Raw genomic sequence first — 14,168 nt, 5'->3', positions numbered from 1 at the left:
TACAGACAAGCATCTAAAATAGACGCTTTGCGGGTTATTCCTTTTTTTTGTTTTAATTAGAAATTTAAAAAAAACCACCAAGCAGGTACTAACATCATGACTTCATCCAAAATAAAATAAAGAAATTAAAGTGAAATATTTTAATTTTATAAGCTTATAATGGTAACAATTCAAATACATATAACTAAGCCTCAATTTCTCCTAAATAAAGCTGTTTGTCACTTGAAGCTGAAAGTATTATCGGTTCCTTAGGGTGAAAACTGACATCATTCACACTTCCATAATGACCAGGAAGTTTGTACAGAATCCTTCGAGTAGTTGTATCCCAGATGAACACTAAACGATCACCCGATCCGGCAGTCACCTGAAACAAAATCGGCATTTAAGGAGACCAGTCTGAAAAAACATTATAAAATACAAACTTCCACAAAGTTCATACAAAAATAGTTACTAGAAATATTTAGCTAAGTAGGGGTTTGCCTAATTGTGGGTATACTGGAAAAACGTTAACTCGAAAATATGAAGTTTTAACTTAATGATGCATATTACAAACTTTTCAATCTTCTTTAAACTGGTAAAATACACTAAGTTTGAAATGTCATATTTATGCGGTTTTAAAAGTAAATTCAACCTAGTTTAATAGCGGGTATTTTTGCCAGTATACCCACAATATGAAACTGCATTTAAAAAATTGATACAATTTGAAGATAATTAATATTCCTAATAAGAAATTTAAATAAAATAAACATACTCGTGTTCCATCAGGAGACCATGCACATCTCAAAAGGTTTTTTTCAAAGTTGTGCTGATGTCCTCCAAAAACTTTGACACATCGCTCAGCAGGTGCAAATGGTCTAATATCCCAAATCCTTATGGAGTTGTCCATGGAGTTAGACAGCACGTATGATCCATCTGGTGATAATGCTAGACCTACAATTCATCAAAGAATCATTGTGAAATTTAAAAAAAGCATAATCAAATATTTCAAACAATCATTCGCGAGTTGTTACAAAACAAATTAATCGTGGACCGAATATTTGTAACTGAATAAAATATAAGTTATACAAATTGATTTTTACTTTTTATTTACAGTTAATTGCTCAAATTTTGACAGTATCGGCATAATCAATAATTCTGAATGGGATTTTTAATACCTGTGATAGAATCGATGTGCCCTTTTAGTCGGTAGACAATTTCATTTTTTCGCAAATCCCAAACCTTGATGTCATTGTCGATTCCACCAGTGATTACTTGTTCCGACGTGTCGTTAAAAGTAGTCGCCAGAACTTGATAGTTATTATTCAACGTGGTCACTACATTACGTTTCCTCGCATCCCAGATCTTTATGGTGGAGTCGTCCGAACCGGACACCAATATTTGTGGGCCTCTTCTATTTCCTAAAACAAAATGCGAAATTCAAAAGTTATTATTCTTCTTCGTGTGCCTTGTTAGGTCCCCTTAACGTTGGCGATCACTATGATCAATTAATCACTATGATCACAGGAACAACTCCTCCACTCCTCTCATCCCGGTCCAGTCGCGAATGTTGCGAAGCCATGATGTTCGTTTTCTGCCAGGTCCTCGGCGTCCTTCTATTTTTCCCATCATTATTATTTACAGAATGTAATACTTTTCTGCCAGAATACGTGACCATGATACGAAATCTTCCGAACCTTGATATTGGACATGAGTTCTCTGTGTGATCAAGCTCACAAAAGTTATTATTATGTACTTTTAGAAACAACAACATAAAATGAAGTTTACAAATAATTATAAAAATGCTTCCCCTATTTTAAATTTACCCATTCAAAGGTTAAAACATAATTTTTAAAAAACACCCCTATTACTTCTCTACAGAGTTTCAAATGTGGAAAAATTCACAATATCTGAGTTTGTATCTTTGCAAACACATCGCTCACTCCTTTCAACAACGTCATATATCAAAAAACTTGATTTTTCAGGAATTATTTTTACAGTTTAAGAATATAATTAAATTTATTAAAAATAAATATCAAGCCACTTATTTTTGCTGTGCAACAGATCTTTTTAGGTAAAACCTGAAGGTTTTTTCTCCATTTGAAAAATATTTCATGTATTTAAAAAAATTATTAAACAATTCTTCTTTTCTTTTTTCCATGTTCGCTCCCTAGGTGGAGCATATGGCCAACACGAGTCGTCTCCAAGTCACTCTGTCACGCGCCATCTCCTTGGCTTCCTCCCAGGTCAGTCCGGCGTCTCGAAGTTCCGCTGAGTATAGTCGGTGAATGGTCGTCAGCGGCCTTCCGGGGCGCCGGAATCCTCGGGGTTGGAAGAAGAGACATGAGGGGTTGATGCCCTCAGGTGGCATTCTAAGGACATGTCCCAACCATGTCCACCTTCTTCTCTTCAGGACTTCCAGTATGAGGGGCTGTTGAGTTCTTCTCCTCACATCGTCATTCCTGACGAAGTCATACCACTTTATACCCAGTATTCGCCTCAGGCATCTATTTTCAAAACTTGCTAGTTTCTTGCTTTGAGCTTTGGTGAGGTGCCACGACTCACATCCGTACAGCAACACTGTTAGGATGCAGGCGTTAAAGAGACGACACTTGGTTTTTGTCGAGTAAAGCAGTGAGTCCCAGACATTGCGCATTTTATTGAATATAGCTCCTGCCATTCCGAGCCGTACATTCAGTTCCTTCTGGACACTACCATCCTCCACCATGAGTGTTCCAAGGTATCTGAAGGTGTCGACTCGAACGAGCGCTCGTCCCTCACAAGTAAGATGTTGATCTCGGTCCGGACAGGCTGAGTTGCACATGACATTGGTCTTTTTGGCGTTCACTCTTAGGCCTAACCGAGCGGAGTTTATTTGGAGGGAGTCAATTATATCTTGCAGGGCTCCGATCGATGTATCTATTAGAACTGCATCGTCCGCATATTCTAAATCGCATAATTTCTGAGCAGGACTCACTGCAATTCCTCGATCCGGTGGAATTGACATTCGTAGGATGAAGTCAAACATGATGATGAAGAGAAATGGGGCTAGTACACAGCCTTGCTTCACCCCAGTAGAGACCTCAAATGGTTCACTGCACACATCATCTATTCTAACGCAGCATTCGCTGTTAGTGTGAAGCGCCCTGATAATGGCCACAATTTTGACAGGAACTCCATATGCTTCTATGATATTCCAAAGAGAAGACCTATGCGGGCTGTCGAAAGCTTTTTCGTAGTCTACAAAACAGCAGGCAAGGGCGCAGTTCCATTCGTTACTTTGCTGTAACAGGCATCGTAAGTTATGTATATGGTCAGCGCACGCCCTACCTGGTAGAAAGCCTGCTTGGTTCTCTCTGAGGACTCGCATTATTGGTTTTTGGATTCTTGCCAAAATTATTTGTGCCAGAATTTTTCCAGGAACGCTTAAAAGAGTAATGCCACGGTAGTTATCACACAACAGCGGATCACCCTTTTTGTGGAGGGCTATAACTTCCCCGTTTACCCAATCCTTCGGGCACCTTTCCTCTTCCCATACCTTTGAAAGTAGGTGATACAGGGGGTCGAGGAGAGCGTCCATGCCACTCTTGACGTATTCCGGATGTATTTCGTCGACACCAGGCGCCTTTCCGTTTTTCAGCTTTTTAATAGCTGATATAATTTCAGTATGCGTTGGAGTGCTTTGCGAAATATCGTGTGCTCGCGGAATGTTCAGTTGGGCAGAGACTGAGGGCACATGGAGGGGGTCTAAGGGGGGTGGACGATTTAGCACGCGGCAGAAGTGATCTCTCCATATGCTTTTCACGCATTCGGGCTCAGACTCGATTTGGCCGCTCGGGCCACGAACTGGGCCTGCGGTCGGGGGCCGCTTACCACAGATTTGGTGCGTAATCTTAAAAAGCTTAGAAGTATCACCTCTACGGGCTGCTTGTTCGGCTGCTGCTATTTGTGTGTCCAGGGAACGGCGTTTATCCCGCCTTGCGGATCTTTTGACAGCCAGGTGCTTCCATTTATATTGCGCTCGGAGACTTTCGAGCTTACCCTGGTCAGTTTCCGCATCTTTTAAGAGTTTTATGTTGGCCCTTTCTTCTATTAATTCCCACGTTTCATCCGACATCCATTTGGGTCGATTTGACGGCTTCATTCCGAGAACCCTTTGAGCTGACGTAACTATGGCTGTTTTGATGTTATGCCATGTGCTTTCGATAGTGTCATTATCATCGGAATGTTGCTGCTCGAGTCCCTCCCTGACGGCGATATCATAGTTAAGCCAGGACATTGTCTCCTTCAGCTTATCAATGTTGACCTGACTCCTCTTCTTTGGCTTGGCAGTGCGGTTTAATTTCAGCCTTATTTTGCCTGTGAGTAGCTCATGATCACTATAGATATCGGCGCCTCTGTATGTGCGGACATCTAGGAGTTCTCTACGATGGGCTGCAGTGTAAAGAAAATGGTCAATCTGCGTTTTTGTATTGCCATCGGGAGAAGTCCAAGTATACTTGTGGATATTTTTGTGAGGAAAAATTGTACCACCTATTAAGAGCTCATTTAAGGTTGCGAGTTCGATGAGCCGCTCACCGTTATCGTTAATGCAACCGAGGCCGTGGCTACCCATCACTGTTGGACCGAGTGCTACGTTGGTGCCGACTCTTGCGTTAAGGTCTCCCATTACAATGACGCGGTCCCTTTTCGGGACCGAGGATATTGCGGAGTGCAGAGAGTCGTAAAAAGCATCTTTAACGTGATCGTCGGCATCTTCTGTGGGGGCATAGCATTGGAGTATGGTTACAGAGCTATCTGTGGTTTTGAAAGTTGCGCGTAAAACTCTTTCAGAAATTGGTTCCCATTTTTGGAGGTAGCGAGCCGCTTTGTCTGTCATTATAAGTGCCACTCCCTGTCGATGGTACTGCTCTTGTCCTGAATAGATGATTGTGTGTTTCTCCAACAGTTTCTTTCCTGAGCCTTTCCATCGCGTCTCACTCAGTCCCAGGATGTCCAATTTGTACATCTTCATGATGCGAGTAGCGTGCAGGTCTTTTCCAGGAGTGCGCATGGTTCGCACATTATATGTGCCAACGTGAATTAAACAATACCTTTTCTTAAAAACTCAAAAACAACACTTTCTGCCCCGTAGCGGGTAAATTAAGTTAAAAATATGCCACTTTTGCTGGGATAAAGTACATTTTCTGGGCATTCCGAAAACATGCACAACTGAAAATTGACGATTTTTGATATATGACGTTGTTGAAAGGAGTGAGCGACATACTGGATTTATTACTTCACATTACAAAATGTGTAACATTTACCATTCCGCTCTTGATTAAAAATCCAAGCATCTAATCATAATATGGATGTTCAATCACCGACAAAGTGAATGAGATTTTTCAAACCAGCCAATGACAGACCATGAGCTCTTTAAATGCCCAGACTTCAATATTTCATTCTCAAAAAAAAAATTTTTGTCTCTGTTGAAATACCTGTAATATATCTCCACCTAGTACCTACCTAAATTAATTGATTGGTGTTTGACAAACAATAATTTTAAAAAATAGAAAATGTTTCAAAGGGCAATAAATCTCTTTCATCCAAAAAGATTGATAAAGGAAAGTCTTAAGGAAGATCTAGTTCAGACAAGCCAGCATTGAATGTTTTTTACCATTTTTGGTACTAACCAAATTGCTCTCCAGCCGTTATTACCTGGCAAATTGTCTTATTTGGTAGCGTTCATCCCTCAGGGGTGTTCTATACAAATTATGGACTGAACTAAAGTGGAACTGGGCAGGTCATGTGGCACGAATGTCTGAAGATAGATGAACTAAAAAGGTGCTTGACTGGAGGCCTAGAACAGGATGCAGAAGCGTGGGTAGGCCCCAGGCAAGATGGTCCGATGACATTAGGAAAGTGGCGGGCCTGCACTGGAAAAGAGTCGCGTCCAATAGAGAACTGTGGAAGTTCAAAAGGGAGGCCTTTGTTCAATACTGGACACAAGAAGGAGGCTGAAATAAGTAAGTATGAATACCTTGAACCGAATTGACAAATCCAGTGTGTCCTTTTAATTTTTTTATGCGCTGAGAGGTTGGTACATCCCAGATAGCCAGCGTGTTATCCGTGGAGCATGTGAAGAGGTTGGATCCATCGGGAGAGAACTGTAACTCCATTATTGCTCCAGTGTGCCCGGTCATAACACTCACATTCTCACACTCTCCATATACGGTCCACAAAACTGAAACACATCCGTTGTATCACTAACTAATTGATCAGCATATTGATAATTTTGGAAAACTTTATATTAAATTGAGAATCCATCCCTTCCACAAAGAGAAAGTTAAAGAAGCAAAAACAATAAGATGGCAACAAGAAAAATATGATATTTTAGCTACAGATCATAGCAAACTCAAAAAATAGATTCAAAACCACTGTGATAACTTTTGTATTTTAATCTTACATATTTGCCTGTCAAAGCCAGCTGAAGCCAAGTGTTGTCCTTCAGGATGAAATTTAGATGAAAACACTTCCCCCTGATGGCCTTCCAAAAGCATTATGGGGGCAAATAATCCAGATGTTCTCGGGATCTGAGACTGCAATTGATAATTTATTAATATTATATAAAATTGACCGATAACAATATTTTGAAAATAATATCAAATTTTAATTACCCCTGCCGTAACCACAGCCTTTTCTCGGCTCCCAATAACGGATAGTTCATTTCTATTCCTCTTATTAGCGCTGACAAGAGAAAAGTCTTCCGCTTTACGCTTGTTGTCTAAAGACGGCATTTTAATTTTTTAAACAAGGTTATGTTGTTTTTTTTAATATATTTTTAGCAGACCTTAGCGTAAGTTGTGAAGGATTTAAAATAAGGTGTTGTATCGATCGTTATTTATTTGATCTTCTTTACAACAGTACATTTTAATCAGAAATAGACTGAATATTTAGCTCACAGACTAACTAATTTATATAAAGACCGCCAACTGCCTCGATTTTTTATGGCTGGAAGTGATATTCGCCAGCGGCCGGAAGTGACGTAAACGGCTAGAAGTACTAAGTTCCCGGCTGGGCGTGACTTCGCCGCGGCTGAATGTCGAATCCACCCGCCGAAATATTTATCATTATTTTTTCAGGTTAAATGGTATTTATATTGAAATTTGTTGAATTACATATTTTCAAAATTATAATATTAATACTAAAAAGAAGATATTTCACTATCTAAATTTATTTATTTCAGTGTAAACAAAAATAGAAAGGTCACGGCTAAAACGCGACATTTATAAAAAGAGTTCAGGCGATTAATAATGGTTACTCAACTCAGCCTTACAATGGTAAATGGTAATGGTAACTTTTTTTGAAATTATTATCTCAAACTATGTATAAATATAAGGCTTTTCAACAAAAACAAAAACGATAGAATTTTCAAATTACTATATTATATTTAAAATTCTAGAAAATACAATATTTTAAAAGGGCGGAAGGAGTGCTCACCACTTTCTGAAGTTATGTTTCTTAACGGGGGTGCCAGCGCCCCTTTGTGGGCGTTTTGAAAGTCTGGCTAGGCGTTTTTAAATTTTTTGCATTTGGGGGGTGCTGCGGAAGTTCAAGGGAGCGTTGTGTCAAGTAAGAAAAACTACACTTTCATACGCAAAATTTAACTTTAACTTTGGCATAATACTCAATATTATCAAGTTCTTCATATACGGATTTCTATTTTTCTATCGATAATTGTCTATAACCATAGTTTGCATATATTTATTTGAAATATTTGAACAACTTGTTGGTATCTCGTATTTTTCGTTCCCGTTTTGGTGTTTTTGTTAGTGTATTAGTGTGTCTCGTCATTTCTGGTCGTTTTTTGAACAATCTGACGTTTACGAGTCGACCCCCCCTGATTTAGCTATAGCGTCGTGCTTTGACAGTCGATAATTCCACAGATAATTTATCACAATAAGCTTTGTGCACACATCAGATATCTGAATCGGATTTGATTTCATAATTCCGAATGCATGAAATCCACATCAAAACTACATCCTTGGACAGTACCATATACCTACTATGTATATCCGATAAACATATTTTTTAACTTCATGTACAGAAAAAATGTTCAAGGCTATTGCCAAGGAACAATATCTTCCAACCAACCACAAAATTCTTCAGAACTAAAATTTTGTAGGTTTTTGTATGGTCTATGCGGAAAATGGGACACTTACGGCTGTCGGGAATTATTCAATAAAGTTAGTCAAAGTAAAGTATTTAGAATACATGAATCGCATGCAATAATTATGGTATTTACCAAGCGTTTGTTACGTCAACATTTTTGCCTTTTAAAATTTTATTCCATTCGCAATTAGGAAAGAGAAAAATACGAAAATACTGACGAAAACGTGTTTACTGCTTACAGTACGTTTCTACTTCGCGAGTTAAAATCTTTGTGATGATTGGCTTGCTTCTTTCATGGTCAGTCTCCACCCGACTCTATCCTCCGCTCGTCTATTCAACTCGCCGTACCCACTACAAGGTATGTCGGAGATAATTTCTGATTATTTTCTCTAGAAGAAGTCTCAAACACAATACTGTATCTCTTGAGTACGTATATTGCCTAGCTTATACTAATTATTTTAAATTATCTACCTCTCTCCTATCTAGGCTGCGGCTGCTCTCAGAGAAAATAGGTACCTCAACTTATTTCATTGATACACTTATCTGTTAAATTGTGAGGGGGAACTATTTTCACTATTTAATTTTTTTTAATTGACCACGTAATTGTTTTTTAAGGTATGAAAAAAAGTGAATTATATTTTGGACCATTCTACGATTCTACAAATAAATTAGTAGTATAGGAACGCTGCACAATTTTCTGGTTTGTATGTTGGCATTATGTTTTGTTTGACAGTGGACAATCTGAAAAACTTCATATTCGACTTGAAAACTGATATAAATTACGGTTATGGCGGATTTTTAAATGGATTTCTTTAACATAATTGTATTGAAATAAATCAGGATTAGTTTTTTGAACTGACTATGAAAAAATCAATGGAATTGACTTTGTCATTTTTAAAACCACATTTAGTAAAAAATCCATTTGCAACAGAATGCGTTAAAAAGATTATTTTACGAGAAGGGTTTAAATTTGTGGACCAAAAAACTATTTTATTGAGTAAAACCCAAGCTGAAACCTTTTATGAAGAACACAGAGAGAAATTCTTTTTTAATAGGCTTATTTCATTCATTTGCAGGTGATAAGTTATATAAGTCATAATGAAGTACATTTCCTGAGTTTTATTTTTATTAATTCACGTGAGAATTAATGGTAACAAATGATACAAAATACTTTACAATTTAAGAAATTAGTAGACAATGTAAATCTGTTTTGTTTAGTTATATAGAACACCCGACCTAAATAGGACCAAGGTTTAATTCCTATATATGACTTCAGTTGTTTTTTAAATCCAATGATTCACTAATTAAATTTTTGATTATAATTTACACATCTTGATTTTGTTCAATTAATTGTTTTTCTATTCTCAATATTATTAATTTTTAAAGCATTTACTTTGTGGTTAGTCATTTTTACTTTTTCTTTACAAAAATGTTAGTATATAACCACTTACCGAGATTTTTATATCTACCGGTTTTGAGACGTACCCGTCTCTTCGTCAGGACAATCACTACCACAGCATGCAAACAATACTACCATAACACTATTTACATACTTAAAACTACACAAAATGTTTAACAAATGCGATTTTTGGTTGACCCGGAGACCAACATGCACTAAGTGTGTTAAACATTTTGTGTAGTTTTAAGTGTTTAAATAGTGCTATGGTAGTGAAGGGTAGTATTGTTTGCATGCTGTGGTAGTGATTATCCTGACAAAGAGATGGGTACGTCTTAAAACCGGTAGACATAAAAATCTCGGTGAGTGGTTATATACTAATATTATATACATTTTTGTAAAAAAATAAATTAATAATTGTTTTTCTGTTAATCATCGCTATTTCCCATTTAAGTGGACCAATAGAGGCTTACGTATTGGCACGAGAGGATGGAATTCAACAATGGAGGCAACTCATCGGTCCTACTAAAGTATTTAAAGCCATGTACACCAACCCTGATTCAATAAGGGGTATGTTTGGACTTTCAGATACAAGAAATGCAGCTCATGGATCAGGTTGGTTACTAATATTTACGATCATAATTACACTATACCCAGGCTTTCTAGATTTCTGAAATGTTCAACCGGGACACCGGAATGCCCCCAGCGTACAGCACAGTGAAATTAATGACAAAGTAATTATCCTAAACAAACCTTATCCGCACCCTAATGGTGCATAGGGCACTGCATCATATAAACGCAGCGTTATCTTGATCGCTTAACACAAGAAGGAAAGGTGATCAGCCCTCCGGTTCAGGAACCAGTCCAGGGTAGTATTGAATAAATATTAGAGTGAAAAAATCTCCTTTATTTATCTGACCCTCCCTGGGAATCGAACCCGGGACCTCCAGTACAGTAGCTGAGCGTGCTGACCATTACAGTACGGAGGCGGATAAACCTTCGCAGTTATTATTTTTAGACATTTTTAGATCTTTTGTCATCTATAATCAAATTAAATTTTTATTAAACGTGAAGTAAACTGGCCGGGACACAAATATTTTGTCAGAAAACTAGGACTGTCCCAATCAACCCGGGATGTCTGGCAAGCCTTATAATACCTATCTATACAACATTTGATGTTGATACATCTATAGTTTTGTCCGCCTCCGTTGTGTAATGGTTAGCGTATTTAGCTACCGTGCTGGAGATTCCGGGTTTGATTCCCAAGGGGGGAAAATATCTATTATTGAATTTACACTTAAATATTTATTTGATATTACGCTGGACCGATCTCTGAAGTGCAGGAGTGATCACCTTGCCTTCATGTATGTAATGATCAAGGTAACACTGCGTTTTTATGATCCAGTGACCTTTACACCAGGGTGGGCTGCCAATTGTTTAACAATTGTTGTGGGGGGAGGGGAGGGGAGGGGTGTATCATCTTGTTTTAACCATCTAAAATACATATTGATTAAAAGTAATAAAAATTACTTAATGTGTCCATCAAACGACAAAATATAGATATGACTTATTTAATGGTATGTAGATTACTGATTTAATCAGAGAATATTGATTTCTCTTAATTTAACAAGGGGCTCGCCAGCCCAAGTCAAATTTAACAAGGCCTCGCGCGAGCCCCATCGAGCCCCCTGCAGCCCACCGCTGCTTGCACCATTGGGGTGCGGATAAGGGTTAAAAAAATATGAGAAATGTATACAAATTTTATTGAATTGTATAAAAAAATGTCATATAATGCACTGCCCTATGCACCATTGGATGCAGATAAGGGTTAGAGAAGAAGACATCTATATCACCCATTGTTACAATTTTGTAATCAAGATTTGTACAATTGAAAATGCTCTTTTTACACAGCATAGCATAGTTTACTACAACAAGTGTTTTACGATTTTTTTTTTTTAATACATTATGTAAATTAAAAATGACTTTACGTGATGCATTTACATTTACATCCATATGGATGTCACAGATCACTCAGTTTTTTTGGACATATATCCGGACTTGGCCAATGTCTGTACCCATTTTTTTGGACATATATCCTGACCTGGCTAATGTCTGTACCTGACGGATTCTCCAGTTCTTTGGACACCTTGCGTGTGGCAACGAGGATAGCCTGGAACGACTAGTTGTAATAATTGATAGCCTCGAAAGAGGGAGAGGAAGATCCCCCATTTGATGGACCGATCAAATTAAGGCAGCAGCAGGCACCTCAGTGGTTGGAGCGCTACGTGCAGCACAGTCAAGGGATAAGTCGGCTGTCCAAACTCAAAACACAGTAAAGGACATTTTTTTGTAGTACGTTTTTTTTTGCATTTTTGGACTAAGTAGATTCTACTTAGTCCAAAAATTAAAAAAAAACATACTAAAAAAAAATGTCCCTTACTGTGTTTTAAGTTTGGACAGCCGAACTGTAGAAGAGTCATTGCTTCCTCAAGGGTCACAACCCTCAGCAGTGAGGAATAAGACGGAGAAGAAGAATCCTGACTTTTTTCTTCTATAATTTGAGCAAACCTCGTATAGCATAACATCCTTCAAATATTTTTTTTAAAATTATATCGGAGTACTTTCTGCTAGAAAATCAATTATTTTTCTTCTTCTTGTTATTCACATCTGCATAAAACAACACATCATATAGAGGCAATATTATCTTGTTTGTTAATTAATGAAGGCAAGTTAATACTTTCTGCGCTTAAACTACCAGTCCAGGGTGATATTAAATAAATATCACAGTGAAAAATCACTTACTTTTGTATGGAAATCAATTTTCATTTAGTTGTGACCATTTTATTCGTATATGTATAAAACCGATATGTATTTATGTATGGTAGTTTTTTTTTTCTTTATTTTTTTTAAAGGAGTTACCTACAAAGCCTCTATTTTTAGAGGCTTGTCTGCAGGTAGGATAGGGAAGGTAAATGTGAAAAATACATCGCAAACACCCAGACCAATTGAAAATATATCTTACTTGAATTTATTTTGCACTTGGCGGGAATCGAACCCGGGACTCCAGTTTTGCAGTCGAGCAGCTACCTAACTACGCTGCGAAGCCTGTGTTTTATCAAATTAAACATTTTTATTTTAGCGTGAAAATAACTCTAACTGCTGTTTACACCCACGATGTGCAAGCAGGTTCTCTGCAAAACATCAGATCCTCCTCAAAATTTTAATATAAGTGACAGGCGCCGTGGGGTAATTGGGTAGACGCTTGGCTGTGAAACTGGCGTCGCGGGTTTGATTCCCACTGATCGCAAAATTAATTCAACACAGATTTATTTTCAATTGGTCTGGGTATTTGTTTATTATTATTATTTGGTTTAATACATTTTCACATTTACCTTCCCTATCCTTGCTATCTTACCTATAAAAAAGCCTCTAAAAGAAGAGGCTTTGCGGATTATTGCTTTTAAAAAATTAAATAAAATGGCCAATGCGACTATACTTGGCATTACTAGGGTTTTTTACATTTATTTCTTTTCAAGCTAAGAAAACCTTTGAAAATTAGAAAAAGTGGAAATGTATTTATTTATAAAAAAAAAAAAATACATTGATATGGTAATCATCGGTGAAACCAATTTGGCAAATGCCTTACTTTATTTGAAAATTTATAAATATATTTTACAAATACAGTTGTCATTAATATATTACATTTTTCCTCCTTGTTTTCAGATTCTGAAGTAGCAGCTGAAAGAGAAATAAAAATACTATTTCCTGAATTTTCATTTAAAGACTGGCAAAAAAATTATCAGAATTTCAAATAAAAAATATTATTTATTATTACAAATGTGTTTACATGTTTTATATGCATGTGAGGTAATCAGCCCTACACCGCAATCAATAAATAATATATAATAAATTGTTAGCTCTCAACACTGAAAACTGTTTCTGGGATATGAATGCAGTCCTTTTATCAAGCACTCTACTGCCCGAGAAGAAAAAAGCGTCTCCTCCACATTCCTTTTGAACAATCGATATGTCGGGTACACTATTATGCTCATATACCTCTGTATCTCCTACATTGTCATTTATAAATGAACTCTATATACTAACGTAGGAGATAGTTATTTAAAGAAGACTCCATGCCTTTCCATTTTAAAATATAGAAAAAAGGTTGTCATATATATTTTAACTTTATCATTGCACTATGGAAATGTAAATACTTTGGTAATAAGTATAAAATAAATGCATCAACTTCTGTGAAATAAAATTTCTTAATATTACTAATATTACTATTAATAATTATCAAGTCAAAAATATTTGTTTTGCATAAAATCTTATTTATATTTTTGTAGTTATGAAAATTATCATATCTTCAAGGAATAAAATCTAATTCTCCCAGATAACTCTAATCAACTTCAAGACAACATGTAGATGAGCTGTAGAATGTAGGTAGCTGCAGAATGCGAAATGGTAGCTGTTTTTACGGTTCGCACATGTTTAGAATACATGTCCGGGACACTCCCATCTGTGAATGTTGTCTTGAAAAGGAATCATATATTCTTTTGGTGCCCGATGAACACTAGTTGCCCGAGTATTTTATCGAGTGTCTTAATCAGAAATGCGATAAATTGACAAAAAAACTTGAAAAAAA

At 36.9% G+C, this 14,168-nt stretch overlaps 2 protein-coding genes across 2 annotated transcripts; one reads left to right on the top strand and one right to left on the bottom strand.

The window, feature by feature from the left end:
- Positions 1 to 128: 128 nt before the first annotated feature.
- Positions 129 to 7,913, bottom strand: LOC148300846 (U5 small nuclear ribonucleoprotein 40 kDa protein-like). The gene is made up of 7 exons (XM_088274226.1): positions 7,866 to 7,913; positions 6,633 to 6,912; positions 6,422 to 6,554; positions 5,996 to 6,199; positions 1,155 to 1,397; positions 752 to 930; positions 129 to 364 (listed from the first exon to the last, which is right to left on the bottom strand). The coding sequence occupies exons 2-7, from the start codon at positions 6,750 to 6,752 to the stop codon at positions 185 to 187; spliced, it is 1,059 nt and encodes a 352-aa protein (XP_088130352.1). The 5' UTR covers positions 6,753 to 6,912; positions 7,866 to 7,913; the 3' UTR covers positions 129 to 184.
- Positions 7,914 to 8,857: 944 nt separating this feature from the next.
- On the top strand, positions 8,858 to 13,551 carry LOC148300845 (nucleoside diphosphate kinase 6, mitochondrial-like). The gene is made up of 3 exons (XM_088274218.1): positions 8,858 to 9,203; positions 9,978 to 10,138; positions 13,247 to 13,551. Exons 1-3 carry the CDS (start codon positions 8,989 to 8,991, stop codon positions 13,336 to 13,338), a joined length of 468 nt encoding a protein of 155 aa, XP_088130344.1. The 5' UTR covers positions 8,858 to 8,988; the 3' UTR covers positions 13,339 to 13,551.
- Positions 13,552 to 14,168: the final 617 nt, after the last annotated feature.

This window comes from Brachycentrus maculatus, unplaced genomic scaffold, assembly GCF_059751285.1.
Source record: "Brachycentrus maculatus isolate JH-2025_06_01 unplaced genomic scaffold, ASM5975128v1 h1tg000649l, whole genome shotgun sequence".
In the NCBI taxonomy this organism is placed as follows: Eukaryota; Metazoa; Arthropoda; class Insecta; order Trichoptera; family Brachycentridae; genus Brachycentrus; species Brachycentrus maculatus.
This window is presented reverse-complemented; position numbering and strand designations above follow the sequence as displayed.